Genomic DNA, 13,659 nt, shown 5'->3' with positions numbered 1-13,659 from the left:
TTGAACCAAGTTCCAAATAGACCTGGATGCACAATGCAAACTCTGCTTAATTCAACACTAAATTGACAATCTCACTGAGCGAGCTCACAGGATAACTGATGTGGGAAATGAAAGAATGTCACAGTCCATTTCACAGCATTACTACCACTCACTTTGATGAGCAGAAACATTATTAAGAAATAATCTTAAATTATGATTGAAGGATTATTTGGGATTCTTAGGAAACATTTATTTAAAGTATTTAGATCATAATATGGTTAAATATGGTTTTACATCAAAACAGTAACTTTTTAAAATGTTGACAAACAATTCTAAATCAATTACATATTACCATCCCATTTTGTGTACATCCATGAAAATCGTACATTTTATGAATGTAAATTGTCAGATAGTGAGAAAATTATTTCTAATTATTGCAACTCAAGTTTCAATCCAAAGTCATTAAATCAATGGTGCTCATGTAATGCTCCACATTTGGTAATCCTTTTACAACAAGAAGCTTTAACAGCAGAAGACCATACAACATACCTAAACATTAATACCATTTCATCCCTGAACCCTGGATTGTGAGGGAGCTCAATTCACAGATACATAAAGAGGAAGGGAAGTCTGTTGGGGGGGGTGGGGTGGGCCACAATACTTTTTATTAGAAGCCTTAACCCATTGTTTGTTGGAAAAAAATGTAATTATAAAAATATTAGTTCAGAGAAGACAGTTCAGAAGCAGGGGTGATTTTAACCCTACTCGCTCAGCAGACACCTGGCGGGTAGGCAGTTAAAATCGCCCTGGCTCTTGCCTGTCCGAAAGCTGCCATGATCGCAACATCTGTAATTTTAACCTGCTCTCCTGAGCAGGCAGCAAGGACACGCGCCCGGAGCCAATGGGGGTCCTTCTTTACATATGCATGTTGCGGCCTGATGACATAATTGAGTCCCCACTGTAATTTTAACTCAGGCCTGAGCTGGGAATCCACCTGGAGTTAAAATGGGGGCCAAAAGATAACTAATGACCCAGACTGATCTGAAATCATAGCTCCCACTGTAATTAGTGCAGCTGCTCTGTCAATGACATCACTACAGTGGCGTAGCAGCAAGGAGAACCAACATGATTCATGGCTCTCTATTTGAGCAAGACATTTTGGGGGTAATTTTCACCTGCACTGCTGCAGCATGTTAAAACTGTGACACCCGAGGGTGAGGAATGCTCCTGGCAAATTGGATGTTACGCCATTGATATTACCAGCGGATCTCTCATGATGCTGCTCACTGCAAGTCAGAAGATGTGCTGTTTTATAAGGGCAGGACTTATTAGACCGTGTAATGCACAGTGTATTATTCTCCTGCTAAAGTGTAGTTGTATGTCCCTCTCAGGCTACAAGGTGCAATTACTGTGCTCAAAGTCAACTTCAGGTCAGACTCACTTGAAATTAGCATATGTGCTAATCAGCTGCCTGATATTTGCCTATAATTAGGTGTGACAAAGAAGTGTGACACAGAAAATGTGACGGGTGCAAAATGCACGTGTTTTTATTGTATTCAAATACATAAATTATATTTTTTCAAAAAGATGTCTGAGAAATCTAAACTAAAGGAATTCCTCCAATTCCACCGCCCCCCCCCGCATTTAATGATTATATCCTCTACTAATGTTAATTCAGCTCCTACACAATGTTGGGCTCAGTTACTCCTCGAAGCTAATACTATCAACGGTGTCCTCGGCATTCATCGTAAACAAATTAAACAAACATAAACGGATAGAAAAAGCAATCGTAATCATTATTCTTTATAGCAGCTGATTCGTGAAGGGATTCATATTTAAACGCCGCAACAAACTGAATTTACTAAAAATAACATATTCTGCTCCACACTGGCGGTATACAAGAAACTCAATGGTAACTTGTTAAATGAAGCACGTATTGTGGTTCTGAGTGGGACCACAACACACTCTTGTCTAAAGGTTGCGAGTGCTTTGTGACTTGCAGGAACTGGCAATTGGGAGTTGGAGATAGAGAAGGAAGGGTGGGTTCTGCTGATCACCTACTTATGTGTGCAAGAAAAAAGGCTTCCAATTATTACTTCACTATGATTATACTCCGTGCTAATTGGAGTTAAGGGATATTCCCAGCACAGGGGCGTGTTCTGCTCGTTCGTCATTGCAGATCGCATATGTGAGTTCCATGGAGTCGCGGGAGTCACATATAGAGACGAATATTCAGGTAGCGGAAGCACCGCGGAAATACTGGGCCGTGACCTACCGCCCTGTTGCTGCCGTCGCCATGGCAATGTTCCCCGGGGTCGACTGCTGGGCGGCCAAAGAGGCGCCGATTCAGGCGGTTTAAGATGCTAATCAGGGTCCTATGACGTACCAAGATTGCTATTTCTGGACTGAACAGCCCAGCCAGAGAGGCCCTGGGATAGGTTAGGTTTCACATATCGATGTGGGGTCAGGTGGAGCAGGACTGCTCCTCTGGGCCCCATATATATATTGCGAGTCACCTTTGGTCTGGGTTCGCCCCCGCCCCCCTCACCTCCCAATGTCTCAAGGCGCTTCGCATACCATGAATGACTTTGTAGTGAAGTATTGGAGACAAATGTGGCAGCCATTTTGTATAGAGCAAGATCTGTCAAACAGCAACAATTTCCTTGGTAATATTGGTTGAGGGAGGAATATTAGTCTGGGAGAAACTTGTTCTTTTCAGCCTTGAAAGGAAGTGACCAACTGGTGACCTCATAGAAGTGCATAGAGTAGAAAAGCCAGGAAGTTATGCTGAACCTGTATAAAACACTAGTTTGGCCCCAGCTGGAGTATTGTGTCCAATTCTGGGCACCACATTTTAGGAAGGACGCAAAGGCTTTGGAGAGGGTACCAAAGAGATTTACTAGGATGGTCCCAGAGATGAGGGATTACGCGTATGTGGATAGACTGGAGAGAAGCTGGGGTTGTTCTCCTTGGAGCAGAGAAGGCTAAGAGGCGATTTGATAGAAGTGTTTAAAATTATAAAGAGTTTAGATAGAGTAAATAAAGAGAAACTTTCCATTGGCTGAAGGGTCAATAACCAGAGGGCACAGGTTTAAGGTGATTGTAAAAAAGAACAAGAGGCGACCGGAGGAAAAACTTTTTAATGCAACGAGTGGTTAGGATTTGGAATACACTACCTGATAGGGTGGTGGATACAGATTCAATAGTAGCCTTCAAAAGGGAACTGGTTAATACTTGAAGGAGAAAAAATTGCAGGGATATGGGGAAAGAATGGGGGAGCGGGACTAACTGGATTGCTCTTCGAAAGAGCCGGCACAGGTTCGATGGGCCGAATGGCCTCCTTCTGTGCTGTACTATTCTATGATTCTATAAACCCGCAAGATGACTTCAAACTAAACAGTGGCAATGCAGACAAGAGGCACAGACTCAAATTAGCTGAAAACTGATTGAGGTCGGATGCCAGGAAGTTCTTCCTTCACGCAGCCTGGCCAACACTTGGACTTCCAGGTGAGGCAGTGGAGGCAAAAACCCTGGAATCATTTTCTGAACGGTCAGCGGGTATGATGGGGAAATTTGCAGTGACTTTCCGAAGCAATTATTTAGGGTGAGTAAAATGGCCTTCCTCCTCGGTGTCCATCTTGTGATCTGAGTAACTATTACTGTAATAATAGCTAAAATGAGAGCTGAAAACTCGACGCAATCAGTAGGTCCCATTACCGCAGTGTGGAACAAAGTGTACATGAGTGAGGCCCTGCAGCTAATCATTCTAAATGCGCAGTTAGATTATCTCAGCTACACTGCTGCAAGGGTTCTATAATCAGCCTCAGTGTACTGGACTATACAGGGGTAAATCCTCGTCACAATCCAGTAACCCAAGCTGCAAGGTGCATGTGTGTCGATGTCAGCTGAGGATAGGTTCGGGCTTGGTTGTGATGCACCCCACTGTCAAATAGCTGCTGCCACTGAGGCTGGGCTCATAATTCCCACTGAGCACCCGGCTATACATTTTCAGTCAGGCTGGTAAATATTGGAGATTTTTGCTTTCATCATTATTTTTTTTTAAACACTGATCTGAATACAGTTGTCATGGCCGAAACGAAAGGAGGGAGAAAAGGCCCCATTCATCTTTGTTCAGCTTGATGCACGCGCCGCGTGAGGTCGTCGATTCGGACGTCCTTCAGGTACAGAAGATGCTCCAGTCGCCGAACTTTCACCTGCAGAATCTGAAACACAATACTCAGGCTACATTTAAAACAGCAGTATCGACATCACCCCAGATCTCAGGGCCTCAGTTACAACATCGAAACCTATAAAATTCTGTCAGGCCTGGACAGACTAGATGCAGGAAGGATGTTTCTGATGGCCGGGGAGTCCAGAACCAGTGGTCATAGTCTAAGGATAAGGGGTAAGCCATTTAGGACTGAAATGAGGAGGAATTTCTTCACCCAGAGAGTGGTGAACCTGTGGAATTCTCTACCACAGAGGGCGGTGGAGGCCAGTTCATTAAATATATTCAAGAAGGAGTTAGATATATTTCTTAAGGCTAAAGGGATCAAGGGATATGGGGAGAAGGCAGGGACAGGGTACTGAATTTGGATGATCAGCCATGATCTCATTGAATGGCGGAGCAGGCTCGAGGGGCCGAATGGCCTACTCCTGCTCCTATCTTCTACGTTTCTATGTTTCTATGTATCACAACAGTGACTACACTTCAAAAAAATGTACTCCATTGGCTGAAAAGCGCTTTAGCACGTCCTGAGGGCATTATACAAGTTCTTTCTTTCTTTCTACGTGATGAAGAAAGGCTCAGGCGGCGGAACTTACTCTGGCTGGAGAAGACTGCAGAGGAGACGTGATACAGAATAATGAAAGTCTTTCGGATGAGACGTTAAACCAAAGCCTTGTCTCCCCTCTCAGCTGGACATAAAAGATCCCAGGGCACTATTTCGAAGAAGAGCAGGGGAGTTCTCCCCGGTGTCCTGGGGCCAATATTTACCCCTCGGCCAACATCACTAAAAAACAGATTATCCGATCGTTATCACGTTGCTGTTTGTGGGAGCTTGCTGTGCGCAAATTGGCTGCCGCGTTTCCTACATTACAACAGGGAGTACACTTCAAAAGTACTTCATTGGTTGTGAAGCGCTTTGGGACGGGCAAGCTTCTTAGTTGTCAACAATCGCTACAAAGTTCAGCAATAAGCAGGACTGAAGCAGCTGAGAAGGCAGCCCACACCATTTTCTTAGGGCAACTAGGATCGGGCAATGATATCTGCCTTGGCAGGGTCACCCACATCCCATGAAGCAATAAATAAAAGGAGCTGCATGGCTTAAATCTATTCTATGCCTGGTAAATTATGAGGACAAGTTGCATAGACTAGGCTTGTATTCCCTTGAGTAAAGAAGATTAAGTGATAATCTAATGAGATGATTAAAGGGGTTGATAGGGTAGTTAGAGAGAAACTATTTCCTCCGGTGGGGTGAGTCCAGAACAAGGGGGCATAACCGTAAAATTAGAGAGTTAGGACATTCAGGGCTGATGTCAGCAAGCACTTCTTCACACAAAGGGCAGTGGAAATCTGGGACTCTCTTCCCCAAAAAGCTGTTGAGGCTGGGGGCTCAATCGAAAATCTCTTAACTGAGATTGCTAGAGTTTTGTTAGGCAAGGGTATTAAGGGTTACGGAACCAAGATGGGTAGATGGAGATGGTATAGATCAGCCATGATCTAATTGAATGGTGGACAGGCTAGAGGGGTTGAATGGCCAACTTCGGTTCCTATAAGAACATAAGAAATAGGAGCAAGATTAGGCCATTCGGCCCTTCGAGCCTGCTCCGCCGTTCAATGAGATCATGGCTGATCTTCTGCCTCAATTCCATTCACCGGCCCTATCGCCATATCCCTTGATGCCCTTACTAGTCAGAAATCTATCAACTTCTGTTTTGAATATACCCAATGACTGAGCCTCCACAGCCCTCTGGGGTAGAGAATTCCAAAGATTCACCACCCTCTGTGTGAAGAAATTTCTTGCATTTCAGTCCTGAATGGCCTACCCTTTATCTTGAGGCTGTGGCCCCTGGTTCTCGACTCCCCAGCCAAGGGAAACATTCTCCCAGCATCCACCCTATCAAGCCCTGTAATAATTTTGAATGCTTCAATGAGATCCCCTCTCATTCTTCTGAATTCAAGAGAATACAGGCCTAGTTTACTCAATCTCTTCTCATACGACAGTCCCGCCATCCCAGGAATCAATCTCGTGAACCTTTGTTGCACTCCCTCTATGGCAAGTATATCCTTCCTTAGGTAAGGAGACCAAAATTGTACACAGTACTCCAGGTGTGGTCTCACCAAGGCCCTATATAATTGGAGTAAGACTTCTTTACTCCTGTACTCAATCCTCTTGTAATGAAGGCCAGCATACCATTTGTCTTCCTAATGGCTTGCTGCACCTGCACATTCACTTTCAGTGACTCATGTACAAGGACACCCAGGTCCCTTTGAGCATCTGCATTCCCCAATCTTTCACCATTTAGGAAATACTCTGCCTTTCTGCTTTTTCTACCAAAGTGGATAACTTCACATTTATCCACATTATATTCCATCTGCCATGTTTTTGCCCACTCACTGAACCTGTCGAGATCCCCTTGAAGTCTCTTCACATCCTCTTCACAACTGACACTATCACCTACCTTTGTGTCATCAGCAAATTTGGAAATGTTACTTTTAGTCCCCTCATCCAAATCACTGATATAGATTGTGAATAGCTGGGGCCCAAGCACCGATCCTTGTGGTACACCACTAGTCACAGCCTGCCATCCTGAAAAAGACCCGTTTATCCCTACTCTTTGTTTTCTGTCTGTTAATCAATTCTCAATCCATGCTGGTATATAAGTGTCCAGTTATTGCATCCTTTATAATAGATTCCAGCATTTTCCCAACTACTGATGTGAGGCTAACAGGTCGGTAGTTCCCCGTTTTCTCTCTCCCACCTTTCTTAAATAGCGGGGTTACATTTGCTATCCTCCAATCTGCAGGAACCGTTCCAGAATCTATAGAATTTTGGAAGCTGACAACCAATGCGTCCACTATCCCAATGGCCACCTCTTACAAAACCCTAGGATGTCGGTCATCCTGTCCTTGAGATTTATCGACTTTTAATCCATTAATTTTGCTAGTACTGTTTTTTTACTAATAATTTCTTTAAGTTCTTCATTCTTGCCACACCCTTGGTTTTCTCATATTTCTGGAAGGTTTTTTGTGTCTTCCTCCGTGAAGACAGAAACAAAGTATTTATTTAATTTCTCTGCCATTTCCTCATTCCCCATTATAAATTCTCCCGTCTCAGACTGTAAAGGACCTACATTTACCTTCGCCAGGCTTTTCCTTTTCACATACCTATAGAAGCTTTTACAATCCATTTTAATATTTTTCACTAGTTTGCGCTCATATTTCATTTTCCCTTTCTTTATCATATTCTTGGTCCCCCTTTGCTGATTTCTAAAAAGATCCCAATCCTCAGGCTGACCGCTTTTTCTGACAACTTTATAAGTTTCCTCCTTTGATTTAATACTAGCTTTAATTTCTTTTGTTAGCCATGGTTGGATCACTTTTCCTTTTAGGTTTTTATGACCTAGAGGAATATATGTTTGTTGCAAATTATACATTATTTCCTTGAATGTTAGCCATTGTATGTCCACCTTCATACCTTTTAGTGTAGTCTCCCAATCTACCATGGCCAACTTGTCGCTCATACCCTTGTAGTTTCCTCTGTTTAGATTGATGACCTTAGTTTCAGATTGGACTACATCACTCTCAAACTTAATATAAAATTCAATCATATAATGGTCACTTGTCCCTAAAGGCCCCTTTACCACAAGATTATTGATTAGCACTTTCTCATTCTATGTTCCTACCTGGATTGTTTCCTGAAAAGCCAGCAGTGCCTGTTCTTTCTCCTCCATCAAGATCCGTACCTCTGGGCTCAGCTGGCTTTTCTGTGCACATCCGGGTGCTGGACTGAAAATACAGACAAAGTTTGAAAACATTAATCATGACTGTACAAAGAACCTGTGCAGCAAATTAAATGAGAAACTTCACTAACAGGTCCACCACATCCCTTGACCAATTTCTGGGCGGCACAGTGGCCGATGGGAATTTATTTGTTATCATGAGCAACTTTTAGTAGTCAGGGCTTCCAGACCACTGTAACTGTGCTGCTATCACTGTATTAGAGATTCTCCGCCACTCCTTGGGGATAACAGGGTTAATGCCTGCAGTAAAACACACACAGAGGAATTTAAGTACAGGTTCATTAAGGAATTGCGTCAGATGGCACAGACTCGATGGGCCGAATGGCCTCCTTGTGTGCTGTACTCTTCTATGATTCTACAGAAACTATGCCCCTATTAGTCCCGACTTTTAAAAAAATGTGATTGGAATCAATCAATTTTAACGTTAAAGAATTTTTTTGGGGTAAAGATTCGGTTGGTTAGCATCTCCCGTTAGTGCCTCCGGGGGTCGCTAATGGGGCGTTAGGAACTTAGCGCCCAAGGGCGGTGATTTAAGCGCCGCTCGCGAAATTGACCAGCCATTTTGCAGCGGCACTAAACACTGCTGCCACGATCTCCTGCGCCCGCAGATCGTGACGTCAGTCGAGTGTGCAACGCCCCAGTCCGGATATTGAGTTGCGCCCCCTACCTTAGCGCCTTACGCTAGGAACGACAGGTAGAGGGGAACGTTTTCAAGTCGGGAAGGGGCTGGGGGAGCGCTATTTAAAGGCGGGCGCTTCCTGCCTTTGTCTTGTTGGCAAAGTTTTTGGTACACGCAGGTTCAGAGATGTCTGGAGAGATTTAGCACTGTCCTAAGGAGTTTTGCTCCTCAGCACCACTTTTGAGGTTCCTAAGTGCCGAGCTCTTTCCCTGGGCCTATCCATTAGTGCTTCCAACACAATTGCTTCAGAGGTCTCTGCAGGCCGTGATTCAAGGCTGCAATGAGCAGGGTGTGGCTGGCCAATAGGATGGCCCCTACCCTTTAAGAACTGGACGGCGCCAGGTTGTCTAGCTTCCGTGGTAACATAGAAACATAGAAGATAGGCGCAGGAGTAGGCCATTCGTCCCCTCGAGCCTGCTCCGTCATTCAATGCGATCATGGGTGATCATCCAAATTCAGTACCCTGTCCCTGCTTTCTTCCCATATCCCTTGATCCCTTTAGCCTTAAGAAATATATCCAACTCCTTCTTGAATATATTTAATGAATTGGCCTCCACTGCCTTCTGTGGTAGAGAATTCCACAGGTTCACCACTCTCTGGGTGAAGAAATTCCTCCTCATTTCTGTCCTAAATGGCCTACCCCTTATCCTTAGACTGTGACCCCTGGTTCTGGACTCCCCGACCATCGGGAACATCCTTCCTGCATCCAGTCTGTCCAGTCCTGTCAGAATTTTATAAGTTTCAATGAGATCCCCTCTCATTCTTCTAAACTCCAGCGAGTATAAGCCCAATCAACCCAATCTCTCCTCATGCGTCATTCCTGCCATCCCAGGTATCAGCCTGGTGAATCTTCGCTGAACTCCTTCCATGGCAAGAACATCCTTCCTCAGATAAGGCAACCAAAACTGCACACAATACTCAAGATGTGGTCTCACCAAGGCCCTGTACAACTGCAGCAAGACAGCCTTGCTCCTGCACTCAAACCTCTCGCTACGAAGGCCAACATACCGTTTGCCTTCTTAACCGCCTGCTGCACCTGCATGCTTACCTTCAGCAACTGGTGCACAAGGACGCCCAGGTCTCATTGCACTTCCCCTTCTCCCAATCTATTGCCATTCAGATAATAATCTGCTTTCCTGTTTTTGACACGAAAGTGGATAACCTCGCATTCATCCACGTTATATTGCATCTGCCATGCTTCTGCCCAATCACCCAACCTATCCAAATCATCCTGGAGTTTCTCGGCATCCTCCTCACAGCACACATGCCCACCCAGCTTTGTGTCATCGGCAAACTTGGAGATATTACATCTAGTTCCCTTGTCTAGATCATTAATATATATTGTGAATAGCTGGGGTCCAAGCACCAATCCCTGCGGTACCCCACTAGTCACTGCCTGCCACTCGGAAAAAGACCCATTTATTCCAACTCTTTCTTTTCTGTCTGCAAACCAGTTCTCTATCCAAGTCAATACCTTGCCCCCAATCCCATGTGCCTTAACTTTACACGCTAATCTCTTATGCGGGACCTTATCGAAAGCCTTTTGAAAGTCCAAATACACCACATCCACTGGTTCTCCCTTATCTATTTTACCAGTTACGTCGTCAAAAAATTCCAGTAGATTAGTCAAGCACGATTTCCCTTTTGTAAATCCACAGCAAAACACTGCAGATGCTGGAAATCCAAAATAACAACAGAAAATGCTGGAAAAACTCAGCAGGCCAGGCAACATCTGTGGAGAGAAATTAGAGTCGACGTTTCGGGTCTAACCCTTTTTCAAAACTGGAAAGGAAATGAAATAGACCGCTGCCCTGCCTTTCGATCTATTTCATTTCCTTTCCAGTTTTGAAAAAGTGTTAGACCCGAAACGTAGACTCTAATTTCTCTCCACGGATGTTGCCTGGCCTGCTGAGTTTTTCCAGCATTTTCTGTTGTTATTTTGTAAATCCATGTTGACTTTGTCCGATCCTGTCACTGTTTTCCAAGTGGTCTGCTATTACATCTTTTATAATGGAGTCTAGCATTTTCCCCACTACCGATGTCAGGCTTACCGGTCTGTAATTCCCTGTTTTCTCTCTACCACCTTTTTTGAATAGTGGGGTAACATTAGCTACCCTCCAATCCATGGGTACTGTTCCAGATTCCATCGAATGTTGGAAGATGATCAGCAATGCATCTACTATTTCTAGGGCCACTTCCTTAAGTACCCTAGGATGTTGATTATCAGGCCCTGGGGATTTATTGGCCTTCAATCCCATCAATTTCCCTAACACCATTTCCCTACAAATACTGATTTCTTTCAGTTCCTCCCTTTCATCAGACCCTATGTTCCCTGACATCTCTGGGAGGTTATTTGTGTCCTCCTTTGTGAAGACAGAAACAAAATATGTATATTGGTCTGCCATTTCTTTGTTCCCCATTATAAATTCCCCTGATTCTGACTGCAAGGGACCTACGCTTGACTTCACCAATCTTTTTCTCTTCACATATCTATAAAAGCATTTACAGTCAGTTTTTATGTTCCCTGCAAGCTTACTCTCATATTTTATTTTCCCCTTCTTAATTAATCCCTTTGTCCTCCTTTGTTGAATCCTAAACTGCTCCCAATCCTCAGGTTTACTGCTTTTTCTGGCCAATTTATATGTCCTCTCCTTGGGTCTTATGCTATCCCTAATTTCCCTTGTTAGCCACGGCTGGGTCACCTTTTCTGTTTTATTTTTATGCCAAACTGGGATGAACAAATTCTGTAGTTCATCCATGTGGTCCTTGAATATTTGCCATTGCCTATCCACCGTCAACCCTTTGAGTGACATTCCCCAATCAATCCTACCCAACTCACGCCTCATACCATCGTAGTTTCCTTTATTTAAATTCAGGACCCTAGTCACTGAGTCAACTACTTCACTCTCCATCTTAATGAAGAATTCTATCATATTATGATTGTTCCGACCCAAGGAGCTTCGTACAACAAGATTGCTAATTAATCCTTTCTCATTACATTATACCCAGTCTAAGATGGCCTGATCTCTGGTTGGTTCCTCGACATATTGGTCCAGGTAACTGACATCGCCTGAAATTCGGTAGTGTTCTGAGGTAGACAAAAGTACTGGTTGAACTGCTATATGCTTTTGATTTCAGGCTTCCAGTTTCCCTGGTTTTACTTCTAAAGCTTTTCATCTGCAATCTGTAGTGGATTCAGACACGACAACGGCACACCCAGCCCAGTCGGCCCTGCAAAGTCTTCCTTGCTAACAAATGGGAACTTGTGACAAAATTGGGAGAGCTGCCCCACAGACTAGTCAATCAACAGCCTGACATAGTCATACTCACAGAATCATACCTTTCAGCCAATGTCCCAAACTCCTCCATCACCAACACTGGGTATGTCTTGTCCCACCACCAGGACAGACCCACCAGAGGTGGCGGCACAGTGATATAGTCAGGAAGGAGTGGCCCTGGGAGTCCTCAACATTGACTCTTGACCTCATGAAGTCTCATGGCATCAGGTCAAGCATGGGCAAGGAAACCTCCTGCTGATTACCACCTACTGCCTTCCCTCAGCTGATGAATCAGTGCTCATCCATGCTGAACACCACCTGGAAGAAGCACTGAGAGTAGCAAGGGCACAGAACGTACTCTGGGTGGGGGACTTCAATGTCCACCACCAAGACTGCCTCGGTAGCACCACTACTGACCGAGCTGGCCGTGTCCTGAAGGAAATAGCTGCCAGACTGGGCCTGCAGAAGGAGGTGATAGAACCAACACGAGGGGTAAACCTACTTGACCTCGTTGTCACCAACTTACCTGTTGCAGATGCATCTGTCCATGACAGCACAGGTCGGAGTGACCACCGCAGAGTCATTGTGGATGAAGTCCCATCTTCACACTGAGGACACCCGCCATCGTGTTGTGTGGCACTGCTACCATGCTAAATGGGATAGATTCAGAACAGATCTAGCAGCTCAAACAGATCCAGCGGGCTTAGCAGGCCAATTAAGGGAAAACCGGTTACAGGTGACGTCAGTGAGTGACGTTTCATCTGTCAAGAGCTTTTGACAGATGAAATGTCAGCGTTTGATGGCTCTGCGAAGCTGTCAAACACTGACAATCTGTCCTCTAAGTTGAGCCCCTCCACTCAGGCTCAGTTAGAGATCTCTCCTGAGCAGAAAGCAGAAGGCTGCAGCTTTTGACAGTTCAGCGGCCATTCTGCTTTCTGTGCCGGTGAGATGAGAGACTCCTGAGAACTGAAGGGATGAAGCCTGGAGGAAGAAGTAAAGGTAAGTAAAACTTCTTAAAACACTTTACACTCACCTCACATACTCACCTCGCCACACTTGCACTCATCACTAACCTGCACACCGGACATCTCGACCCCTCCGAACCCCGCAGACCGAAGGCCCGCCTCGCTGACCCTGGCAAGGTTCGGAGCCGTCGGGAAGCCCACACTTCAGGGCTGAAAATAGGGATTCTCAAAAAAACTGCCTGTTAACTACCTGTTAACAGGCAGTTAATTGGCACTAATCCCCTTCCCGCCTCGAGGAGACGGGACCCGGCGCGGGTTGGGTACCCACCTCCTGGGAAGATGGCACAAAGGCGGGTTGGGGGCGGGATGGGTACACGCCCCAGATTCTGCCATTTTCCTGGCAGTCCCGCCTCCCCAGGGCTGGCAAAATCGCCCCTCTGTTTTTTGTTAGTTAGCCAATCCTCTATCCATGCTAATATATTACCCTCAGCCCCGTGAGCTCTTATCTTGCGCAGTAACCTTTTATGTGGCACCTTATTGAATGCCTTCTGGAAATCCAAATACACCACATCCACTGGTTCCCCTTTATCCACCCTGCTCGTTACATCCTCAAAGAACTCCAGCAAATTTGTCAAACATGATTTTCCTTTCATAAAACCACGCTGACTCTGCTTGACTGTATTATGATTTTCTAAATGTCCTGCTACTGCTTCCTTAATAATGGACTCCAGCA

At 44.9% G+C, this 13,659-nt stretch overlaps 1 protein-coding gene across 1 annotated transcript in view; it reads right to left on the bottom strand.

Annotated features, from left to right (window-relative positions):
• Positions 1-216: 216 nt before the first annotated feature.
• Positions 217-13,659, bottom strand: part of LOC147123749 (sperm flagella and cilia-associated protein 1-like) — a 180,049-nt gene continuing 166,606 nt past the window's right edge. Inside the window, exons 6-7 of the mRNA XM_085975655.1 lie at positions 7,888-7,990; positions 217-4,202 (exon numbers count right to left, since the gene is read on the bottom strand). Of these exons, the coding sequence (XP_085831781.1) occupies positions 4,101-4,202; positions 7,888-7,990 (205 nt within the window). The 3' untranslated portion in view covers positions 217-4,100. The remainder of the gene's footprint in view (positions 4,203-7,887; positions 7,991-13,659) is intronic.

Source organism: Somniosus microcephalus, chromosome 2, assembly GCF_052327205.1.
Source record: "Somniosus microcephalus isolate GS21.2 chromosome 2, FLI_Smic_1.0, whole genome shotgun sequence".
NCBI lineage: Eukaryota > Metazoa > Chordata > Chondrichthyes > Squaliformes > Somniosidae > Somniosus > Somniosus microcephalus.
Note: the sequence above shows the minus strand (reverse complement) of the source record. Positions and strands in the feature narration are given on the sequence as shown.